General features: G+C 38.8%; 1 protein-coding gene across 2 annotated transcripts in view; it reads right to left on the bottom strand.

The window, feature by feature from the left end:
- The window catches only part of MORC3 (MORC family CW-type zinc finger 3), a 44,269-nt gene that overhangs the window by 4,196 nt on the left and 16,658 nt on the right, over positions 1-23,415 (bottom strand). The window contains exons 4-17 of one of the 2 annotated variants that reach the window (XR_011568660.1): positions 23,165-23,377; positions 22,482-22,631; positions 20,883-21,030; positions 18,698-18,826; positions 18,353-18,475; positions 15,158-15,255; positions 13,698-13,802; positions 11,976-12,098; positions 11,794-11,868; positions 10,881-10,926; positions 9,545-9,711; positions 5,253-6,141; positions 1,866-2,023; positions 1,085-1,149 (exon numbers count right to left, since the gene is read on the bottom strand). Coding sequence is in view for 1 of the 2 variants with exons in the window: in XM_070796712.1 (XP_070652813.1) it covers positions 1,866-2,023; positions 5,253-6,141; positions 9,545-9,711; positions 10,881-10,926; positions 11,794-11,868; positions 11,976-12,098; positions 13,698-13,802; positions 15,158-15,255; positions 18,353-18,475; positions 18,698-18,826; positions 20,883-21,030; positions 22,482-22,631; positions 23,165-23,377 (2,424 nt within the window). In the remaining variant the exon portion in view is untranslated. The remainder of the gene's footprint in view (positions 1-1,084; positions 1,150-1,865; positions 2,024-5,252; positions 6,142-9,544; positions 9,712-10,880; positions 10,927-11,793; positions 11,869-11,975; positions 12,099-13,697; positions 13,803-15,157; positions 15,256-18,352; positions 18,476-18,697; positions 18,827-20,882; positions 21,031-22,481; positions 22,632-23,164; positions 23,378-23,415) is intronic. The other variant, XM_070796712.1, reaches the window with a different exon arrangement.

Raw genomic sequence — 23,415 nt, 5'->3', positions numbered from 1 at the left:
ACGACTGAGCGACTGATCTGATCTCATCTTTAGTTTAGACACTGATCTTTCTAGGGTAGAAATCTCTGAAGGAACAAGATGCTCATCTTTAGGTTGACAACACACAAAAATGAGATTTTACATTTGGTTTGTGAGCTTATCTTAGGATTCCATTGGATCTTGGATAAAATTTTATACCATTCCCATAACAGTTGCTTTCTGTCCAAGCTTACCCACTCATCTTCAATCAGATGCCTAATTTCTATATAAAAAACAGACAAAGTCCCAGGATGACCCTACGGCCATCTCTGACCTTCCTATCCTTTAAGTCTTTGGACTCTCCTGGCTAACTCCCCTTCTCTACAGGACACATCACAAGACCCTATTTCAGTGTATGTAACGGCACTGAGAGAAAGCACTGTGAGCTCCACATGCAATTTTAAAGAATGTAGCCACATTAAAAACTAAAATGAAGCAATAAATTTAAGTTACATATGAAATATCATTTCATCATATAATCAAAATATTGAGGCGTTTTCTTCTCCTTTTTTTGAATATGAGGGCATCAAAATCCAGCATGTATTTCATACTTAAAGCACATCTCAACTCAGACTAGCTACATGTCAAGTGCCAGTGGCCAAATGTGGCTATACTGTCTTGGAAAGCACAAATCTAAGTGATCATCAATGACTCAAAGTTCAGTGTGCAAGTGGATCATCTGGAAAACTGTTTAAAAGTTTCCAATTCAATAACCCATACTTTGGCCCAAGGATCTGTATTTTACAAGTACTACAGATGTTTGTGGTTAACGTTTTCCGAAACACCAGTTGGGAGTTTATTTTCCGAACTTTTGGCCCCATAGTTATATGTACTATTCTATTCATTCTATTTCCATAAACAGGTTTAGTGAAATCCTTCAAAAACTTAAATGTCAGGTAAGGATGGTAAACTATTTCCCAACAACAGTATGTTTTAGGTACCAAGTCTTATTACATTAGTAGGAAGGGTTATACAACTTTATCCCTTACTGACTTTTCTTTTTTCTTAATGAATATTTTTGAATAATAACCACCAATACTGTCAGAACCCCAAGTCCATTTAATACCTTACTGAGAGTAATCATTCATTTATTGTTTTCTTATTTTCACAGAACTTCTTCCTTATTATCACCTGTAATGGCAATTTTCAGTAATTATGGATTTCCTAAGTTAAAATTGCAGAAGGCATGTAGTTAAATGAGACAGCAAACCATAAATAAGTATTGCCAAGTAAATACAGAAAGAAATCAAGGTAAAAAACTAAGTTTCATGAAATGGACCCTTATCCTCTAGTCACTGCCTAATTCTTTAACATCTGGGACAATTTTCAGTTTCTCACCCCAAAATACTCCTAACCACTCTGACCAATCAAAGCTTTATTCCTTTCAATTCCTATTTTACTTAGGTTCACTAAACTGTTAGTTCCCTGAAGGAAAGGATGATGACATGTACTTCTTTTCGTATCTATCGTAATGCTGGGATAACAGCAGTGAGCAACTTCTTTTGATAGAACAAGCTTTGAGGAGTACTAGGGAGAAGACAATGGCACCCCACTCCAGTACTCTTGCCTGGAAAATCCCATGGATGGAGGAGCCTGGTAGGCTGCAGTCCCTGGGGTCGCGAAGAGTCAGACATGACCGAGTGACTTCACTTTCACTTTCATGCATTGGAGAAGGAAATGGCAACCCACTCCAGTGTTCTTGCCTGGAGAATCCCAGGGACGGGGGAGCCTGGTGGGCTGCCGCCTGTGGGGTTGTGCAGTCGGACACGACTGAAGCGACTTAGCAGCAGCAAGTATCATGCTAACCAGAACTGCAGCCCCAGCCAAACTGCCTCATCTCATATTACCTTTCCCCATCAGTGTAATTTACAGACTCCTCGATGTTACTTGAAGTTGATACATCAGCTCCTACTTGTCCACTTGCAGATTTTAATTGTTCAATTTCAGCTTTCAGTTCTTCACACTGCGAACGGATTTGTGATTTTTCCACTTCCAATAATTCAATCTGACAAAAAATTAATTTTATAACTGTAAAATTTTAAAATACTACTATCAAAGTGCAAATTTAAGCTAAGAAATGTACAAAACCCTGCTTGATGAAAATCTCCATCAAAAAATTAAGACACTACCCTAGTGGCTCAGACAGTAAAGAAAGACCAGGAGACCTGGTCTGGAAAGAACCCCTGGAGACAGGAATGGCAACCCACTCCAGTATTCTTGCCCGGAGAATTCTATGGACACAAGAGCCTGGCAAGCTACAGTCTACGGGATCGCAAAGAGTCGGATATGACTGAGCGATTAACACTTTCACTTTACACTCAAAAAGAAAACCAAGAAAACGTAGACAAAAAACAGCATGCTATAAAGTTTCACTTGTTTAGTTTCACTTAAAGGAAGACCTACAAGACCTTTTAGAACCAACACCATAAAAGATGTCCTTTTCATCATAGGGCACTGGAATGCAAAAGTAGGAAGTCAAGAGCCTGGAGTAACAGGCAAATTTGGCCTTGGAGTATAAAATGAAGCAGGGAAAAGGCTAATAGAATTTTGCCAAGAGAATGCACTGGTCATAGCAAACACCCTCTTCCAACAACACAAGAGACGACTCTACACATGGACGTCACCAGATGGTCAACACTGAAATCAGATTGATTATATTCTTTGCAGCCGAAGATGGAGAAGCTCTACACATTCAACAAAAACAAGACCGAAAGCTAATTGTGGCTCAAATCACGAACTCCTTATTGCAAAATTCAGACCTGAATTGAAGAAAGTAGGAGAAACCCACTAGACCATTCAGGTACGACCTAAATCAAATCCCTTATGCATATACAATGGAAGTGACGAATAGATTCAAGGGATTAGATCGGATAGACAGAGTGCCTGAAGAACTATGGATGGAGGTTTGTGACATTCTACAGGAGGTGGTGATGAAAACCATCCCCAAGAAAAAGAAATGCAAGAAAGCAAAATGGCTGTCTGAGGAGGCCTTACAAATAGTTGGGAAAAGAGAAGCTAAAGGCAAAGGAGAAAAGGAAAGATATACCCATATGAATGCAGAGTTCCAAAGAATAGCAAGGAGAGATAAGAAAGCCTTCCTCGGTGAACAATGCAAAGAAACAGAGGAAAACAATAGAATGGGAAAGACTAGAGATCTTTTCAAGAAAATAAGAGATATCAAGGGAATATTTCAAGCAAAGATGGGCACAATAAAAGACAGAAACAGTATGGACCTAACAGAAGCAGAAGATATCATGAAGAGGTGGCAAGAAAACAGAACTGTACAAAAAAAGATCCTCACGACCCAGATAATCACAATGTGTGATCACTGACCTAGAGCCAGACATCCTGGAATGTGAAGTCAAGTGGGCCTCAGGAAGTATCACTACGAACAAAGCTAGTAGTGGTGACAGAATTTCAATTGAGGCATTTCAAATCCTAAAAGATGATGCTGTCAAAGTGCTGTACTCAATATGCCAGCAAATTTGGAAAACTCAGCAGTGGCCACAGGACTGGAAAAGGTTAATTTTCATTCCAATCCCAAAGAAGGGCAATGCCAAAGAATGTTCAAACTACTGTACAATTGCACTAATTTCACATGCTAGCAAAGTAATGCTCGAAATCCTTCAAGCTAGGCTTCAAAAGTTTGTGAGCCAAGAACTTTCAGATGTACAAGCTGGATTTAGAAAAGGGAGAGGAACCAGACATCAAATTGCCAACATCCAATGGACCAGAGAAAAAGCAAGAGAATTCCAGAAAAATATTTACTTCTGCTTCACTGACTATGCTAAAGCCTTTGACTGTGTGGATCACAACAAACTGTGGAAAATTCTTAAAGAGGTGGGAATACCAGACAGACTACCTTACCTACCTCCTGAGAAACCTGTATGCAGGTCAAGAAGCAAAGAGTTAAAAACAGACATGAAACAATGGACTGGTTCAAAACTGGAAAAGAAGTACGTCAAGGGTATATATTGTCACCCTGCTTATTTAACTTACATGCAGAGTAATGCAAAATGCCAGGCTGGATGAAACTCAAGACTGCGGGGAGAAATATCACTAACCTCAGATATGCAGATGAAACCACCCTAATGGCGGAAAGCTAAACAGCCTCTTGATGACGGTGAAAAAGGAGAGAGAAAAAGCTGGTTTAAAACTCATCATTCAAAAAACAGAAGATTATAGCATCTGGTCCTGTTACTTCTTGGCAAATAGATGGGGAAAAAGTGGAAACAGTGACAGATTTTATTTTCCTGGGCTCCAAAATCACCAGGGATGGTGACTGCAGCCATGAAATTAAAACACACTTTCTTCTTGGAAGAAAGTTATGACAAACCTAGACAGCCTATTAAAAAGCAGAGACATCACTTTGCCAACAAAGGTCCAAAGAGTCAGAGCTATGGTTTTTCTAGTCGTCACGTACGGATGTGAGAGTTGGCCCATAATGAAGGCTGAGTGCTAAAGAACTGATGCTTTTAAATTGTGGTGCTGGAGAAATCTCTAGAGAGTCCCTTGGACTGCAAGGAGATCCAATCAGTCCACCCTAAAGGAAATCAGTCCTGAATATTCATTGGAAGGACTGATGCTGAAGCTGAAACTCCAATCCTTTGGCCACCTCATGTGAAGAACCGACTCATTTGAAAACACTCTGATGCTGAGAAAGATTGAGGACAGGAGAAGGGGATGATAGAGGATGAGATGGTTGGATAACATCATCAACTTGATGGACATGAGTTTCAGCAAGGTCAGGAGTTGGTGACGGACAGGGAAGCCTGGTGTGCTGCAGTCCATGGGGTCACAAAGAGTCGGACACGACTTAGTGGCTGAACAACAATAACAAACATCGTCATCTACCTCATATGGTTATTTTCAAGCTTACAAATAACATGGAACTCCCAGTGTATTAGTAACTGACTGTCTCAGGGCCAATCAGCAGGATGATCCCTTGTGGTACAGCAGGGTCCTGTATATACAGGACATTTACCAGACGTGGTCCCCACCCTTTCAATTCCATCACTGCCCATGCCTTCAAGATGCTGAAAGAACCACAATGACCTTATGCATTTCCAGATGCCCACATCAGGACCACTCCCAGTCGAGAACCAGTGGATTAGCAGGTAGTCGAGAAATGGAAATATTATGAAGCGATTTATTGCAATCTAGCAACTGGGGAGTTAAGGCTGGGATGCCCCTGGACACCTACACCTCTCCTTACACTGAGGGATAGAACTCACCTCGCTTTTATACTGGTCCCTCTCAACACTGCATTTGTCCAGCTGTCTAAATACGTCATCAAGCTGCACAACCATTTCGTCCACCTCACTTTTACTCTCACTACTGGAACACTGACTGCATTCAGCCTTTACATGTTGCAAAGCACTACACTGCTTTTTCAGCCTTTCGATTTCTTCCAAGGCTTGACGATACTGAGACACCACATGGTCTGGACTTTCAGGTTTACCGTTAATACTTTCCAGTAAAAATACAGCATCAGTTTCAGTAGACTGATGGCAAGTTTCCTTCTTCACGTATTTGTTATTCATTTCCAGTATCCTCTGCTGTAACACGTTGATTTGTTCAGTGAACATGTGGCACTGTCTTTTATAATTTTCTTTTTCTTGGGTAACGAGAAGCAGCTCATTTCTTAGTTCATTTAACTTGCAACTAGCGTCACTAGCAGATTTATCAAAGGTTCCCTGGGTTTCATGTGTCTTTCCTTCAGTTTCCACACAGGCTGGCAGTGCGGCTGTGTCATTTCTTACATCTATCGCATCTTCAACAGTCTCTTCCTTTTTAACGACTAAACTTGGCACTTCAGTCTGGGTGGCTGTGGTAGTTCCCTGATCACACTGGGATGTCGAAGTACCTGTGGAGCCAGTCTGGCCACAAGGTTCACTGTCACCCACAGGCTCCACTTCCACACCACTCTGCTCCATGGGGCTCTGCTGCAATTTCACTTCAGTATCATCATCTCCTGCAGGCTTGGGAGTGCTGTTTTCTTCTAAGATGATGACATCTTCATCATCATCATCATCTTGATGAGAATTTTCAAATACTTGATTACTCAATCTCCGATTCTTTGCATTCAAAATTGAGGAGCGAGTAGGGAGTCTTCGTTTCAGGCTGGAAAAAATTTCATATATGAAATATAGGATTATAAAATGTAGATATGGAAAAAAATAAGATGACCTTGAAGTAATCTATCTTGAATTCTAAGAAATGCCCACGTTCATTTTTTTAAACAATCTATTTGCAGAATATTTTGAATATCAAAATATCAAAAGAAAAATATCAATGATTTAATAAAGCAGAGATTATTGTCTCCTTTTACAGATGAGGAAACAAGACTATTAAGACCTCTTCAAAGTACCACATCCTTATACTGCCAATTTATCTCATTTGATGTCTTCTGGCATTTCAATTTAACATCTTGAAACAGAATACCACCACTCACCCCAGGAGTGCTGTCTGTAACCTAGAGGTCACTGAATGGCACTGCCATTCCCATCTGTCCATCGTAATTCCATCAACATTCAGGGATCAAAGGTGGGTCACAAGGTAAACCAGCATGCCCTACCCTTTCATGGAAAACAATTTCCCCTGCATTAAAAACTGCCTTGTTTTCTTCATCTGATTAGTTTTCTGTGAGTTTATCACCAATTGATCACTTTTTGTCCCACCTAAGAGGGATATTTGTACTGATTTGCCACTTGGGTCTTAGGTGTTAAGACCTCATTTCTCGAGAAAGATCTCCCCTTTCCTTAGGCTTACTCTCTCGTATGGGGGTGGGGCATAATCTTCAATAAGAACTTGAGAAAGGGTACACATGACATAAAAAATGTAAAATATTGCACAGTGAAAATATTCTTTTCACCTCTCAAGTTCACTAATGGTTTGGTTTTTATACAGACTTCCAGGTTGGGAATTACTTTCTCGAAACTCTAAAAGCATCATCCCATCATTATCTTCCAGTCACTGTTCCTGCCACTCTGATTCCTGATCTTTTGAATATAGCCTGCATTCTCTCTTAAACAAAAAATTCTTTTCCCCAAGTGCTTTAAAACTTCATGATGATATTTCTTATCTTTCCCCAGACATTACACTGTGGAAATTAAGCCTTTCTTCCATTATTTCCTCCCTTCTCTGATGTCCCATTTTGGAATACCCTTATTCAGAGGTTGGTCCCTCCAGTACCCTGTCTTCTGTTTCCTGTCTTCCATTTATCTCCTCCTTCTGGGAGAGTTACCTGTTAAACATCTGCCCAGCTCTAAGTTAGTTCCGCATGGTCTCTTCTGCTCCCTTTGTTTGAGCTATGTGCCTCTGGGGACCCTCGGCTATATCTCTATTTCGGACTGGAAGCAGTGAGGGCTGGGTGTGGGAGCCCAAGGAAGCCATCATCATCACCTAGGGCCTTCCTCTTGGGAGCCAGGGAGGGGAGGAGGGGAGACAGGCTCCTCACCATTCAGTATTCAAACACTCCCCGACTCCTTCTGCTTCCGAAACAGTGGCAGTGAAAGCTGCTCCAGAGAGTAAGCTCCCTACCTTCTGACAGAGGAAGAGCAGCAGCACTTCTGGCCTTTGCAGGCTGTGAAAAGGCCCAGGGAACTACCCTCCCCTGAACTCTCATAGTAGCCTCCTGGTCTTACCCCCAGTTTCCCACCTTCAGAAATGTCCAGTGCTTCCAAGTTCTGAGACAGTCTAGTGATCCAAGCAGTTGAGCATTTAATTAGAAGTTGCCCTGTTCTTTTTCTTACCAGGCTAATTCCTGTTTGTCAAGACTTAGTTTAGGGACCATCTCCCCATAGACTTTGGCTCTATGAATTTAGGAACAGAGGTTTACAAATGAAAAATCTCGCTCTGTTCTCTTCTACCATTTTGGTGGCTATGTGTGTGCACTCAAGTCGCTTCAGTCCTGTCTGACTCTTTGCGACCCCATGGACTGCAGCCTGCCAGGCTCCTCTGTCCACCGGATTCTCCAGGCAAGAATACTGGAGTGGGTTGTCATACCCTCCTCTAGTGATGGTAGTCACTTTTAAAGATAAATTCTATTACCTTGTCTGTAAACATTACAAAAAATTTACTTTTTTCTTACTTTGTCTGGAACCAGCTTTATGAAGAAAAGCCAAGAATATCATGGAGACTAGTTTAAAAAAATTCACACATGTTCTCAGTTAAGCAGCAATCCAGCCACAAAACAAGATCTCAAAATGCAGGCTATATATAAACAGCAAACTATTTCAAAACATGCCCTCCATGATGTATATATGCATAAAGGCAGTTATTTTGAATCTTTTCTCAACTTTCAAAAATTCTTTTGAAGGCCTTCCCTGGCGGCTCAGTGGTAAAGAATCCACCTGCGAGTACAGGAGACGTGGGTTCAATTCCTAACCCAGGAGGATCCCACATGCCTTGGGGCAGCGGGGCCCACACACCACAACTGCTGGGTCCACATGCTATGACTACCGAAGCCCGCCAGCCCTGGAGCCTGCTCCACAAGTAGAGGGGCCACTGCACGACGAGAGGCTCGTGCACCGCAACTAGAGAAAAAGCCCTCGCGGTGGCGAAGACCCAGCACAGACAAAAAGAAATTAACAAATTAAAGAAAAACCTCTCAGAACGTCTGGTATCACTATTTCAGAGAATCTCGTTTCAGTGTTTCTCTTCAAACAACAAATCCATACAGAGTCTGATGTATTAGTTAACTGGCATCACAGTCTTCATTCTTCACCTGTGTTCCTTCTATTCACTTTGTAAAGGCAACCTGTGCAGAGTACTGCTTTTAGAATTTCAGGAACCAACCTAGCACCGCCTCATCATAAAGCATTCCCTGACCATTCCGGTCAAGAGCGCTAACTGTTCACTTCAGGTTATCATACATCTTTCTCTCCTTCTTCATTCCACTCATCCAAGTACATAACATGTCACGGGCTATGCTGAGAACGTATGGGTCACAGCTGACATTATACTGTTGCACTGTGAGCTGCCATTGCTTCGTGTTCTTCTTTACTCAGATACCGATAATCTTAAAAGCAGGAATTTCCTCACTATACAGAACTGCAAAGAAGTGACAATACGATCAATTTCCACAATGAAAAAAAATATTCTTTTAATTGATTTAAACAGTAACATAAGTAGGGTAGAGGTAAGTTTAGACAATAAAAGCAAAATACCTCATCCTTATGGCTTCCCTTGTGGCGCAGCAGTAAAGAATCCGCCTGCCCACCCAGGAGACATGGGTTTGATTCCTGGATTGGGAAGATCCCCTGGTTTAGGAAATGGCAACCCACTCCAGTATCCTTGCCTGAGAAATCCCATGGACAGAAGGAGCCTGGCGCGCTACGTCCATGGGGTTGCAAAAGAGTCGGACATGACTTAGCAACTGAACAAAAACCAACTCATCCGTAAGAATTGTTTAATATGCGTATAAACTACACTTTCTTAGCAGTGCATTATTGCCATAAAAGTGTCAAGTAAAGGCTGTCTCATACTTGTTTCCCAAGTCGAAAAACACATTTTAGCCACTGACCTGTTATTCTCAGGTTCAGACTGGGGTGAACCCCGATGATGATTTATAAGCCTTGTTGAGTAAGTATTTGCTACTTCTGAAAGATGTCCTCGTGGAACACCTTCCTTAACGGGAGTAAAGGTTTGACTTGACACAGGGGTTTTTGGAAACAGGAGTTCGGCATGAATCTGTTGAAGGAAAAAAAAAACTGATCTTAAGAAGAGATTTTAAAATGTGTCCTGTCCCAAACACAAAGTACTTTTTCCCCGTTCCCTAAACCAGAGGCACTGAGAACTATCCTAACCACGTGAGCTTGTGCTGTGTACACTGCACCAGGGAGCGACAAAGAGCCAAGTCCAGCCTGCAAGTGAGTCAAGACTGGTTTCGCATTTTTAAACGCATGAACAAAACAAAGAATGAATACGCCACGGAGACTGTATGTGGGGTCCACAGAGCCTAAAATACCACCTGGACTTTTACAGAAAGATCTGTTGACCTTGGATTATATAGAGAGCTTACACAGATACGTAATAAAAATATTTTTCCAAGAGAAAGAAACATAAATATAAAGGAAGATAAAGTCACAAAGACACTGCCTTTAAAAAACCTAAGCCCACTATTCTTTTTCTCCCAGTTCTGTTCTCACTCTCAAACCCTCAGCCTTTATATAAGAAAACATTTCAATGTATTGATAAGCATACATATACCAATGCAGCAGCCCACAACTTCCTATATAAGAAGTACAACTACCTACTTAACACACCAAAAAAAAGCTCACCACCATTAAGCAAGATAGGGCTATGGGATTAAGAGAGGCAAATTACTATATATAAAAGAGACAAGCAATAAGGATATATTATTGAACAGCACAGGAAACTATAGCCATTGTTTTGTAGTCACTTTTATTGGAGTATTATCTGTAAAAATTCTGAATCACATGCTGCACACCAGAAACTAATATTACAAAATAAACTATACTTTCAATTAAAAAAAGAGAGAGAACAGGAGGGAGGGTCAATGATGTAGCTTTGGTCTAAGTCAGTACTAGAATGCAGCCCCCTGGGTGTTCCTATTAATTTTTCCTTGACTGTCTACCTAACGAGAAGATTCTTAAAAGAACATCTGTCTTTCCCCAGATGCCCAACTTAAGAATAAATTGAACCATCTGAGTGAAGTTGTTGGGTTAGGAAGTCAGGGTTGGGAAAGAGGGTAAGAAGTGGGTACAAGAAGAGAGAGAATGTGAACTCAATGAACAAGATTGCTTCAATCTGCTATATAACTCCTAAGTTTAAAGTTGAGTACTAAGTTAATCACCACCCAATCCAGGACACAGCTGTAACATGGAAGGCCTCATTACCCGAGGGGCTGTTTCCAGTTGTCTGATCCTGAACTTTTCCCTGTCTCTTAAAAAAAAAAAGAGAGAGAGAAAAAAGAAAAAGAAAAATGAACAAATTTAAATTTACTTCATTTTCCAATTGTTTTCCAATGACATACTTGCCACTTCTACTAAGTCACTAAGACAGGTAGGTACACTGAACTCTGCTTCAGTGTCCTTATAATCAGGGCTGAGCCCTAGGCAGGTAGGTGCTTTCTACCTCTTATCTCAGTAACACCCTAATGTCTTCCAATCTTGCTTCAAACTTTATCTTCAAGAATAGTGCACTATAAATCTTCATGAACTCGACCTTCCACGAGCAGTACATAAGCCTAATGTTCCCCGTGGCTCACTGCTGTTCCCAGCTTCTCTCTACACCTCTATTCTCCATTAGGTCCATTCACATTATTTACTCTGGTTAAGCTGAACAAACCATTGCTCTCCACCCAACAAATCCCATTGCTCTCCACCCAACAAATTCCACCCATCAGGAATTTTCCTGATCCATGTCCCCAGCCAAAGGAATTTATCCTTATGGGCTTCTTCACAGGACAGAGTCAGGCCTTTTACAGGAGTCGTCAACTTCACACTGGTAACGACACACGTTTCACCTTCTCTGTTAAAAGGGCTGTATTCACTTCTGATTCATTGGTGTTTAGCCCAAAAAGACAAAACTATACCACATATGCAAAGTATCTTGTAGACAGGACAGCAATAACCAGCAGGTATCCACAGCATAAACTTAAAAAGCACTTGATGGTATACACTCCACATCTTGGAGTCATCTTTTGTGGCTATACTGCTGTCTCTCAGAGACGCACTGACTGATGCTGCAGACAAAGCACTGCGGATGATCTGGGTTTTATCCTCCCACATACATTAATATAACACTCACTTCTTTTTGTAGGTTTTCTCGTAAGTGGGATGCACCACATCTTCATCTTCAGGTTCTTCTGGAACGTCACAATTTCTAGTCAGAAAAATCACATGGGAATAACACGTCACCAGTGCCTATTCATACATCTTGAACAGTAGTTTCTGCCTTTCCAAAAAAGGGTACTACCAACTATATGGTACCTGAACTGTGGGTCAGGGTTATTGGAGCAATACCATTTTTCTGGAAGTTGATCTATCCCATCTGGTAATTTTCGCCACTTTAGACAGGAATCACATTGAACCCATGTCTGATCAGGACGTTTCCTGTAACAAAATAACAGCTCAATGTTAACATGGAAATACCGACCTAAGTATTAGGGCCTCCTTAGTGGCTCAGAAGGTAAAGTGTCTGTCTGCAGTGCAGGAGACCTGGGTTTGACCCCTGGGTTGGGAAGATCCACTGGAGAAGGAAATGGCAGCCCACTTCAGTATTCTTGCCTGGAAAATCCCATGGACCAGGAGCCTGGTAGGTTATCGTCCATGGGGTCACAAAGAGTAGGACATGACTGAACGACTTCACTTTCACCGACCTAAGTACTTCACTGGACTTTCCACTGGACTTTCTCCCGCAAAATTCTATTAATTCTGTCCCTGAAAATTCCGTAACATAACTACTTTGGTGGACAATTAGTTTTTAAAAACAATTCTGGCTACTATTGAAGTGACAGACTAATTTAAACAAAGTGATTTAAATGTCTTGTTTAATAGCACATTATTAATTTTTTTCTATAGTAAGAACTCAAAAACCTAAGAAAATACTACAAATGACTTACTCTGAAATTCATATTAAGTTAGCATCTGTAGTGTCAAATCCAATATACTTCTTAGCACAATAACAACTCAAGTACAGAAAATAGGCAAGTTGTGTTATTGCAGTTTAAGCAATTTTCATAACTGTATTACATTTTACCCTCTACTATAGCATATCTCTGAACAACTTAAATTTGCGTATTTCTTTAGTTCATAAAATAAGGCTTTCACATTTTTATCATTCAAAAATTACTATGATCCTGCAAAGAATTTACGTAGACTCATTTAACATACAAATAATTCACCTTAACGCTAGTAACTTTTAAAATCTAGTTTTAAAAAATACATTTAAATGGTTTTATAGAAACTTCAAACAATCCAAAATTTTATAGAGTAAATATAAACCCCTTGTTTCAGGAGGTTATTATTGCTTACTTCTTTAATCCTGGTAGAAATTTTCTATGCTTATAAAAGTATGCATATGTATGTGGACAATAAAAAACCTACACAATGGAAAAATTAAGACACTGAGTTGCATCCTTTTTGTTTTCCGTTATCTATCTTGGACATCCTTCCATCAGTACACAGAGTTATTATTCATTCAGAGGGCTTATGTGTTTCACTGTGGAGCACTATTATCTTTTCATTCTTACAACTCTACGAGGTAAAGACTATTACTGTTCCCATTTTACAAATGATAAAATGGAAGCTTGTAAGAGGTCAAATAACATGTTCAATGTCACACAGCTACTTAAGCAAGAACTACAATGTAATCTGAAATCTGGCTTTAGGCTCTCGATCCTATTACACAAGACCAGAGATTTTCAAACTATGAGATACAACCCATTAGTGGATCATGAAGTCACTTTAGTGGGTCAAGATGAGCATTTTTAAATAAAATAAGTGTTATCAACACTAATAATACAGGTAAATACTGTTTCAAGAATCTTTTGTATATAAATGCATATGTTCATCTTACAGTATGCTGATTTGAGCTGTGGGACTTATTTCTTACCATGAATTAGATTCCAAAGTTTATGAACACTGTACAACCGCCAGCCCTCCAATACCATATCCTGATATTAAAGTCAATAATTTTTTAAATGTACTTACTGAATATCTTCAACTGGCAAGTTTAGAGGATATTCTGCATGTTTTTTCACTTTCATTTCATTCCAGTAATCATTCAGCTTATCTCCTAGTGCTGTTATTGTTAACCTCAAAAAGAAGTAAATTATAAAATCAATTCAAGAAAAAAAAATGATAAAGATTAAATCTCTGTCAAACACAAAGAAAGCATAAGCAACCTAGTATTTATTGATCATGTGAACACTAGGGAGTGGGGAGGGCAGAGTGGAAGGTTCTCCAAAATGTTCAGTTAAGTAACACTCAGAGTCATGGCAATCTTCTAAGTATCTTTAAAAGTTCATAGAACGGAGCCAGGGTCACCAGGAATAAGACAGAAAATACTAGTACTTCAGGTCCTCTGCTGAGAAAGTATGCTGCCAACCAACCCACCAACTACTTTTTGAATCTCAACCCGGTGGCCCTTCCGGAGGAGCTCCAGCTGTGCTCTCAGGCCACCCTCTTCGCTCCAGCAGCAGAGACTGTTCCAGCCTACACACACCCCTGGGCAGAGACAGGTTTCCTCTAAGGACAACTCAGCCCCACATCTCCTGCCAACAGCAGGCCATGTCTACAGACAGAGACTGATCGGGCCTTCTGGCAAGCTCCCTGCCACGGCAGGTACTGTGTTCCTGTGTCAGTCACAACCTCTACCGGGATCTGAACCTCTGACTGCTGGGACTGGGAACCCTCTCCTAGTTCCTTTACTGTCTACTCTTTTTCAACCCAGAGGTAACAGTTGTATTTTTGCTCCTGACAGTTCTGGACAAGCTACTGTCCTTTTTAACCCTTTGAGCAATCACCTTCTACTACTGTGGTTAACAGCTCCTTATATTTTCTTTGTTTAAACAACAGAGGTAGCTGTAGTCTCAGGACTATACTCTGAATGATATAGTTATTGATTTTCTCTATCATGTGTTTCCTAATTTGCTGATTCTGCTATTATTCCTTTCCTTCCACTTTATTTGTTCTTTATTTATAAGAAGTTTGCATTCTATTCTGTAATATATGCTCATTAGGACAGCTGTTGGTGCTTCCTAAATTTACAAGTAAAATTGATGATCATATTTACTTTATGGCTTCTAATCCTTCTTAGAAGATAGGAGTATTTCTGTCTAAAGTACAGAGGACTAAACATTCTTGATGTTCCCATCCAAGATGGAAATTTCTAGATTTTATACTACACAAAAAAATGTTACCAAGAAAGCATGAACTTCTTCTATTTAGTACAAATCTCAGAAATATTTCATTAGTAAAGACAGAGGAGAATATATTTCTATTTGCGATGGAGTAGAATATAATTCCTAGGGTGGAAAACAATGATTACATGTGTTTTCTAGGTAAGCCTCCCACAAAAGAAAAACAAATTTAGCTTAGAAAAAGTTAAGGAAGTATTTCCAAAATAAATTGTAAAAGTCAGTCATCAATCATTTTAATAGGTAACATACCTGTATTCATTAGTATAATCGAAATCTTGTTTATTATGAGTTGGTTTTAGGAAATAGCAGTCTATAATCCCCACTACTCCAACACCCATGTTGTTTGCCTGAAAAAGAAAATGAAATTGGCATTTTAAACATTAGATATGATACTCCTGCACTGCAGGTGGATTCTTTACCACCTGAGCCACAAGGGAAGCGCTTCATGATGCTCAAAACAATTATTCCTTCACCAAAATTTAAGAACTTTATGAAACATTTTCCTATATAATCTCATGATTCTTATGACATTTAGATTGAATAACAGTATCTGGAGTGTAACTTACTTCTGGGGGAGATAATTCCTAAAAATGTAATAGCTTTCCTCCAAAACCACTTCCACTGTCAAGCATTCACTTAAGACAAGTATTATCATTCCCAGTTTTATACAAGGGGAAAAAACCCCTCTCTACTGGGATGCAATATCTTAGCAGGCAGAAACCACAACTAACTCCTTCCTATATCAGGGCCTAGCAAAGGCTCTGGCACATTAATATTCCATACGTTTGCTAGATAGAAATTAAAGTCATTTATCCAAAGTTACATATTCAGTTGCTAATTGTGATGAAATAAAAACTTTAAATTCAACTGACATAATTTATTTTTTAAACCTGCTAGCTAAAATATTGAACTCAACATATCTGAATCATATTCTGATTATCTATATGTGATCAACATGTGTATTTTATTCGTAAGTGTAGCTGAGTCTAAGTACAATGATAAAAAGTAAAATACTGACACATAAAAAGAAAATTTTCATAGATACAGCTATAGTCAAAACCATAAAAACCTAATCACAATGTGACTCTACTAAAAGCCATCTGTGGTTCCTCATTTCATACAAGTTGTAAATCACAGCACCCTTCACTTATAGTTCTTTTTTTTTTTTTTTTCCACTTATAGTTCTTTTCATGTTGTTTCTGGCCTTACGTTCCTCTCCCCCCATTACTGCATTCCCAATTACCATCTGGTCCAAAGTGAAGTGAAAGTCAGTCGTGTCTGACTCTTCGAGACCCCATGGATTATACAGTCTATGGAAGTCTCCAGGCCAGAATACTGGAGTGGGTAGCCGTTCCCTTCTCCAGGGGATCTTTCTAACCCAGGGATCGAACCCAGGTCTCTCACACTGCAGGGGATTCTTTAACATTGCTGGGTAGATTCTTTAACAGCTGAACCACCAGGGAAGCCCATCTGGTCCAAATAATCCCTTTAAGGTTGCCATTCTCTCAGAAGCCTCTTTCTTTTCCTTTGCAGACCTTCTTTTCTGGACCTAGAAAACTCTTGTTAGACTTTCCAAAACAGTAAATTAACTCAGTCTCCTCTCAATCACCACTTTCTCCAAGAAGCCCATTCTGATGCTCCAAGTGAAAGTGAAAGTTGGTCAGTCATGTCCAACTCTTTGTGACCCCATGGACTATACAGTCCCTGGAATTCTCCAGGCCAGAATACTGGAGTGGATAGCCTATCCCTTCTCCAATGGATCTTCCAGACCCAGGAATCAAACCGGGGTCTCCTGCACTGCAGGCGGATTCTTTACCAACTGAGCTATCAGGGAAGCCTGATGCTCCAAGGAGATACCATATTCCCCTCAGCAAAAAGAGCTCTGGGGGCATGTGTATCTTTTCCTCTTTTTCTGCTGACATCTAGCATGGCAAATCATACCAAATACTTAATAAATTGTTTACTGAATCCAAATACTGGACCAGTTCATCTTCTGGCACAGAAAAACATTAAAAGTTGGCTGTAAAAGCTTATTTCTTTATGAGGTCAAACTTAACCAAAAATAACACAAATTTAGCTGGGCTAGAAAAATGAGCTACACATCTTACTTATGTCAAATTCATTAAAAGAAAAAAAAATGTGGATTTTGTAGCAGACCCTATTGGTTTTTTTGAATCCCAATTTGAAAAACTGAAGTATAGCTGATTAACAATACTATGCTAGTTTCAGGTATATGACACATCCAATATTTTTAATTATACTCCATTTAAAGTTACTATTAAATATTGGCTACATTTCCTCTGCTGTACAATACATCCTTATAGCTTATTTTGTACATAGTAGTCTGCCTCTTAATCCCCTGCCTCATCTCTCCCCACCACCCTGTGCCCACTGGTAATCACTAGTTTCTTCTCCATATTTGAGTCTATTTCTGTTTCATCACATTTATTGAGTTGTTTATTTTTTTGATTCCACACGTAAATGATAATACAGTCTTTTGTCTTCACTAAGCATAATACTCTTCAGGTCCATCTACACTGTCGCAAAGAATTCAGAGTAAAATAAAATGAGCAGAAAATGAAAATCATGGAACTGGAAAACAAAATATGCCTGGACTTAAAATCTTTTTAACACAGCTGAATTTTAGAATTTAACACTAAATTCGTAGCACACACACATCAAAAAAACCTTTCTGTGGAAACATGTAAAAGATAAACAGACTGACACAGTAGGCAATGTTCATCATCCTAAACTGAACTCTACAAAAATGAAAGTGGTTTAGGAGGAAAATTCTAACATATTTAGGAACTAACTCCAGAAAAGTAAATCACCTATCAGATACTATTTTTTAGGCTACTGCAGCAACAATGAATTAAAATCGATCAATTTTATTCTCATACAAAATAATCCAGGATCCTTATCCAAGTGTAGCGACAAGATATGCATCTGTGCCTGAGAGCCACACTCATCTTTAGATCTAAGGCAAGCTACATATGAGCCCCAATTTCCTCATCTGTAAAACAGAGAAAATGCTCTGTCCTCCTTGTAAGATTATTCAAGACCAAATTAGAAAATAATACACAAGTGCTCTACGGTCAAGCCCCACACCAATGCTGTTAAAAACACTGATATTAGAAGTTGAGGCAAAGGCAGGGGGCTTCCATGGTGGTCCAGTGGCTAAGACTCCGCACTTTCAATGCATGGGGCCTGGGTTCGATCCCTGTTCAGGGACCTGGATCCCATGTGCCGCAACTAAAGATCCTATATGCCACAACGAAGAAATCCCACATCCCACAACTAAGAAACGGAGCAGCCAAATAAATACATATTTTAAGACAAATAAATAAAAATCATTAGGCAAAAAGCACATTATTTCATGTTTGACCCGAAACATGTTATCCTAACTTTTACAAAAGATTCAGACATTTTCAGATATAAGCTTACCCTTAACTGACATCCAACTTTTTCATAAGCTTTGATGAGTCTATTTCTGTGATACATCATTATTCCGTAATGATCTTTATTTCTGCAATTGAATCCAAAAGTAATTCTCACAGTTTTATTAGTCTTAAATGTTAAGGATTTCTGAACACACCATCTCACTTCCTTTAATTCATCCTCTCTATTTCATAGAGTTCAACGGTGCATAGAAAAGGGCAAAGTTGGACAGGATTAGAATCTGTTGTAAGGATAAAAAGAGAAGTGGGGAAGGGAAATACACTTGATCTCTCTCTCTCTCTCTCTCTCTATATATATATACACACAGCATCGTAACAAAGTAAAGGATACTAAAAACTTGGGTCGATAAATATCACGTTCAATGTAGGCAAGACTCTTCGAAACTAGCTGGGTCTTTACTTTCTGTCCACGCAAGATGATCTGCATTCGTGGCTTTAGATATAATATACTGCAGTAAGCCTGCAAAGACACACAACAACTGACTGTCGTTTCTGAATAATTACCAATGCATTTGTTCAACATTACTTAATATGTTTTTAAAAAGAAAGCTACCACAGTGCTTTGACAATAAAATACTAACTCTTCAATAAAATACTACAGACTATAAAGGTGCTGTAGTTAGTATTGGATTACTGTATTAAAAACAAGCTCAATATACTGGAGCCAGTAAAAAGGGTTTACAGAAAACAATCAACTGACCCACATAGATGCTGATAAGTTATGTGGAAAAAAGTTTAAAAAGAGCATGTATGGTATAATCTCATTTTACCAGATGACCAGTGCAAGTCCAATGCATGAAGCAGGGCACTCCAAGTCGGTGCTCTGGGACAAACCAGAGAGGGGGGTGGAGGGGGGGGAATACATGTGCACCCGTGGCTGATTCATGTTGATATATGGCGAAAACCAATTAAAATAAATAAATAAATTTGTAAAAAATGTCTATATATACAAAAAAGGACCTATATTTTCTGACTCTGCTGTCAAAACATATATTGTTATTGTAATTTTAAAGCATCAATAAATTTTACTTGTGCAGAAATAAGCAAAAATCTAATATAAACAAAGGGGACTATTGTTAAGTTTGAAAAGAAAAAGAAATGCAGCAGTATTTAACGGGAGTGGACAGACAACACTTTTTCCATATGGAACTGTAACAATCAGCAGTCATCCAAATGTGCTTTCAATTCTTTTATTTTTTAGTACCCTGACTGGGACCGAACCTGAACAATCAGTTTGAAAGCGCCGAGTCCTAACCACTGTGCTGTGAGGGTACATGTGTTTTTAATTCTTAATGCATCAGAGCTTAGATACTTGAGAATAGTAACCAAACTTAGCATCTTAAAACATGTTAGAATATGATCTCTTGTGCCTGCCTGCAAGCTATCAGAAGTCTCTAAAGGAAATGAAGTGAACAACTCAATAAGGATATATTAATATGAAAAATTCAATACGAAACTAAAATTTGAGCATTTCTCTCACTTTTTTCCTCCTGACTCCTGATGTCAAAAGTAGTGTTTTGTCACTTATAAAATTTATTACCGATATTTTAAGACATTTTACTTATAAAATTTATTACCGATATTTTAAGACATTTTACTTTGTGGTATACTAAAACTATTCCATCTGCTCTGGCTGTTTCTGGATATTCTTGAGAAAGGCTTTCTTAACCACTAAGATACTTCCCTATCACACTGGGGTAAGGCAAGAAATAGGAACATCTGCCATTGTAATTGCTGAAATCTCAGAACAAGTTACATAGTAAAGCTGTCAATGTTAAATGTTAGCCTTAGCTTGGGTTGTGAGATAATTTTAATACAAAAAAAGGGAATGGGGCAAGTCTCTGGAGGTCTAGTAGTTAGGACTCTGCACTTCCACTGCAGGGGGCACGGAAGGCCTGTAGTTCCTGGCTTGGGAACGAAGATCTGACACGCCATGATGTGGTTGACCAAAAGGGAAAAAGGAGTGGGGCGGGGAGAGTCAGTATTGCATGTCTCACAGTGACTAAGAAACAGTAGTATTATCATATCAACATTATTATATTGAGATATTAATTCTTTCAATCTTAAAAGCATATTTCACTTTAAGGTCAAATCTGACATATATTTACCACAAAATTATATTAATGCACATTTTCTGTAGGCTATATGTAAAATTGCTTTAGAGTACCGATTAATGCATGTATTCTAGAATATTTTAATTTTTAAAAAGGACAATTTGGTATTTTGATTGAATTAACCAATATGGTCACCAGGGCATCTTGATTCAATATTCCCAATTCAAATAATTAATCACACAGTAAAAGAACTTTTACAACCACTGTAGACCTGATGACTTTGCAATTTAAAAACTTTTCTAAGAAAATAAAACAGCCAATGAGCATGACAAATTTAATACACTGTTTCATGTCTGAGACACTTTCATTTAGAGATTTCTGGCAGCATTTATAACACAAGTGGGTAATGTAATTTCCATCATTTGATGGTTTTCTCACTCCCACAGAGAGCAGAATACGCACCCTCAGGGAATAGTCACTCTCAGGGGCAATTTGGTCCATCCTTTCTTGCTTCTTGTACCCTTTCTTCCCTGCTGTCTCATCTAAATCTTCTGGGATTCTGATGTCATATTTATCCTTATCAAAATCAAACTCTGTTGCACTTTTGTAGCTGTAAAAAAAGTTTTTAAAGAGCTAAATATTAACTCCACCATAAGAGAAGCAAGCAAGTAACCTTTAGTTAACAAAACAAAGCACAAACAAATACATGGTAAGAGTCAAGATCTGAGGAGTTGGAGGGAGGAAGGAAGACAAGGAGTCCAGGAAGGTGCAGAAACTGTATTTACTCTCATGTTACCAGTGGGAATGTCAAATGAGAGAGCCACATTCTGATAGCATCCTAAAAAACTAAACAAGCAACTGCCATATGATCCAGCAATTACACTCCTGGGCATTTATCCAATAAAATGATGACCATATTCCCACAAAAACCTCTCTGCACTTATTTCACAGCTTTATTTGTAGTAACTGAAAATCGTAAACAACTAGATTGGTAAACACACTGTGGTCCAAGCATACAATGCAATACTACTGCTCAGCTAGAAAAAGGGAGCAAGCAGACACACGCAAGAACCTGAATCTTCAGAAAATTAAGCTGAATGAAAAAAGCCAATCCTAAAAGGTTTCACACTACATGATTCCAGTTATATAATAATATTCTTTAAAATGACAAAGACATAGAAATGGAAAAACATGTTAGCAGTTGGCAGGGATTAAGGAAGGAGTGGGTGTGGATATAAAAGGGTTCTTGAGTTGATGAAAATGTCCTTACTGTATCAATGTCAGTATCAACAGTACTATCTTAGTACAGTGTTCCAAGATGTTACCACTGGGGGGAACCTGGGGAAGGAGTACCTGAGATTTCTTACAACTACACAGGAGTCTGCAAGTACCTCAAAATTAAGTTTAAAAAAAAAAATGGGGGTGAAGATGGGAGGGGTAGGGAAGAAAGGAAGAGAAAAGAAAAAGGGAATGCAAGAGGTCAGAAAAGCATAAGAATTAAAGGATTTTAAGATTATCACTTTTTCGGCTTAACTCCTATTGTTCAACAGATCAATTAGATCTCTCAATATTATACACTCACCCTAAAGTTCATAGCTTCATTTGGAAAGGATTTTATCCTCAGAAAGATTTAGCAACACAGAAGTCTCATCTATATTACTTTTCTCAACAGATGCTGAATCATGCTTAGCTTTATGTAATAAACCAAAAGGATTTTTCTAACTTTACCAAGTTGGGACCTGTTGGCTGGGCTTTATCTTGTCATGTCTTTTTTTTTTGAGGAGAGGGATGGTATAACCAAGAGCAAAAAAAAACAGTGCTATGTAGATAGAGTGGCAGGGCCAGGAAATTTATTTATAATAATATAAAATTATCTCAAATTGAAGCCAAAGAAGCCTCAATGAAACACTCTTGGGAAAAGGTAAATCATTAAATATGCCACAAAATGAGGACCTTCCAACACATTTCTACTCGGTGTAACAATGGATGAACATAATGAAATTACTCCATGCACTTTACTTCCCAAATGGTTAACCAGCTGAGGGTTACCGTTTCATTTACCTTCTGAGATTCCAAATGATGATCCTGGTTCCCTTCTTGCCTATGATAGCATCAAGTTCTGCCAGTAACTGCTGTTCCTTAGAAAATAGAGAATGTTCCAGAATTGCAGCAAGGCTTGCTTTTGATTCTGTTGAATCTAATACCTGTCGTATATCGTAAGTTAAAGACTTAGACCAATAACATTTTTCAATTACAATATGGAAATCAACTCAAACTGAAAAACTACTAAATTATCCTCTAAATTTTAAAATCACAGCGTGATTTCAAATGAACAAGCAGTATGAACAAGTATATTATGACTCCTAACAAATTTAATGATTTCAAATATTTGAATGTTTATACAGAAGACATTTTCCTAAAGATATCTTGTTTTCCATGGTTGTTGGTGAAAATTTCAAGCCAGACCATAAGTCTTACTGACCACAAAAAGACTGAAATAAAAAGGTGAGCTCTGGGAAGCTTAATAAAAATGCAATCACCTTATATTGAGTATTTCCATGGCACAATTCCAACAGAGACCAGAGAGGGACAAACATTTAGCCCAGATGCAGAGTAGAAGCAGTGGATAGGAACAAGAGCTAGAATGGAAGGTATGATTTAAAAACAAGAACCAGAGGAGGCCAAAAGGATGGGATGGTCCAGACCACTTCCTCAGTTTCCATTTCAAAATCAAAAGGATATGTTGTTTGTTGAATGACACAATTGGGACAACAACATGTTCTGCTTTTATGACTTCCAAGTACGTCTGAGACAAGAAACCCACGCTCATGCTTTCTTCATTTTTGGTAAAAACCATTGCATCTTTACCCAAACGCATAGATCCTGACTTGAAGCCATTTCCATACAATCCAACTGGGACATGATCATTCATGGTGACTTTCTCACTGAAGCCAAAGCTAAAAAGAAAAAAGTATAAATTTCATTTATTTTAATT

Source organism: Bos indicus, chromosome 1 (genome assembly GCF_029378745.1).
Source record: "Bos indicus isolate NIAB-ARS_2022 breed Sahiwal x Tharparkar chromosome 1, NIAB-ARS_B.indTharparkar_mat_pri_1.0, whole genome shotgun sequence".
Lineage (NCBI taxonomy): Eukaryota > Metazoa > Chordata > Mammalia > Artiodactyla > Bovidae > Bos > Bos indicus.
The sequence above is the reverse complement of the archived record's forward strand: the minus strand, read 5'-3'. Positions and strand labels throughout refer to the sequence as shown.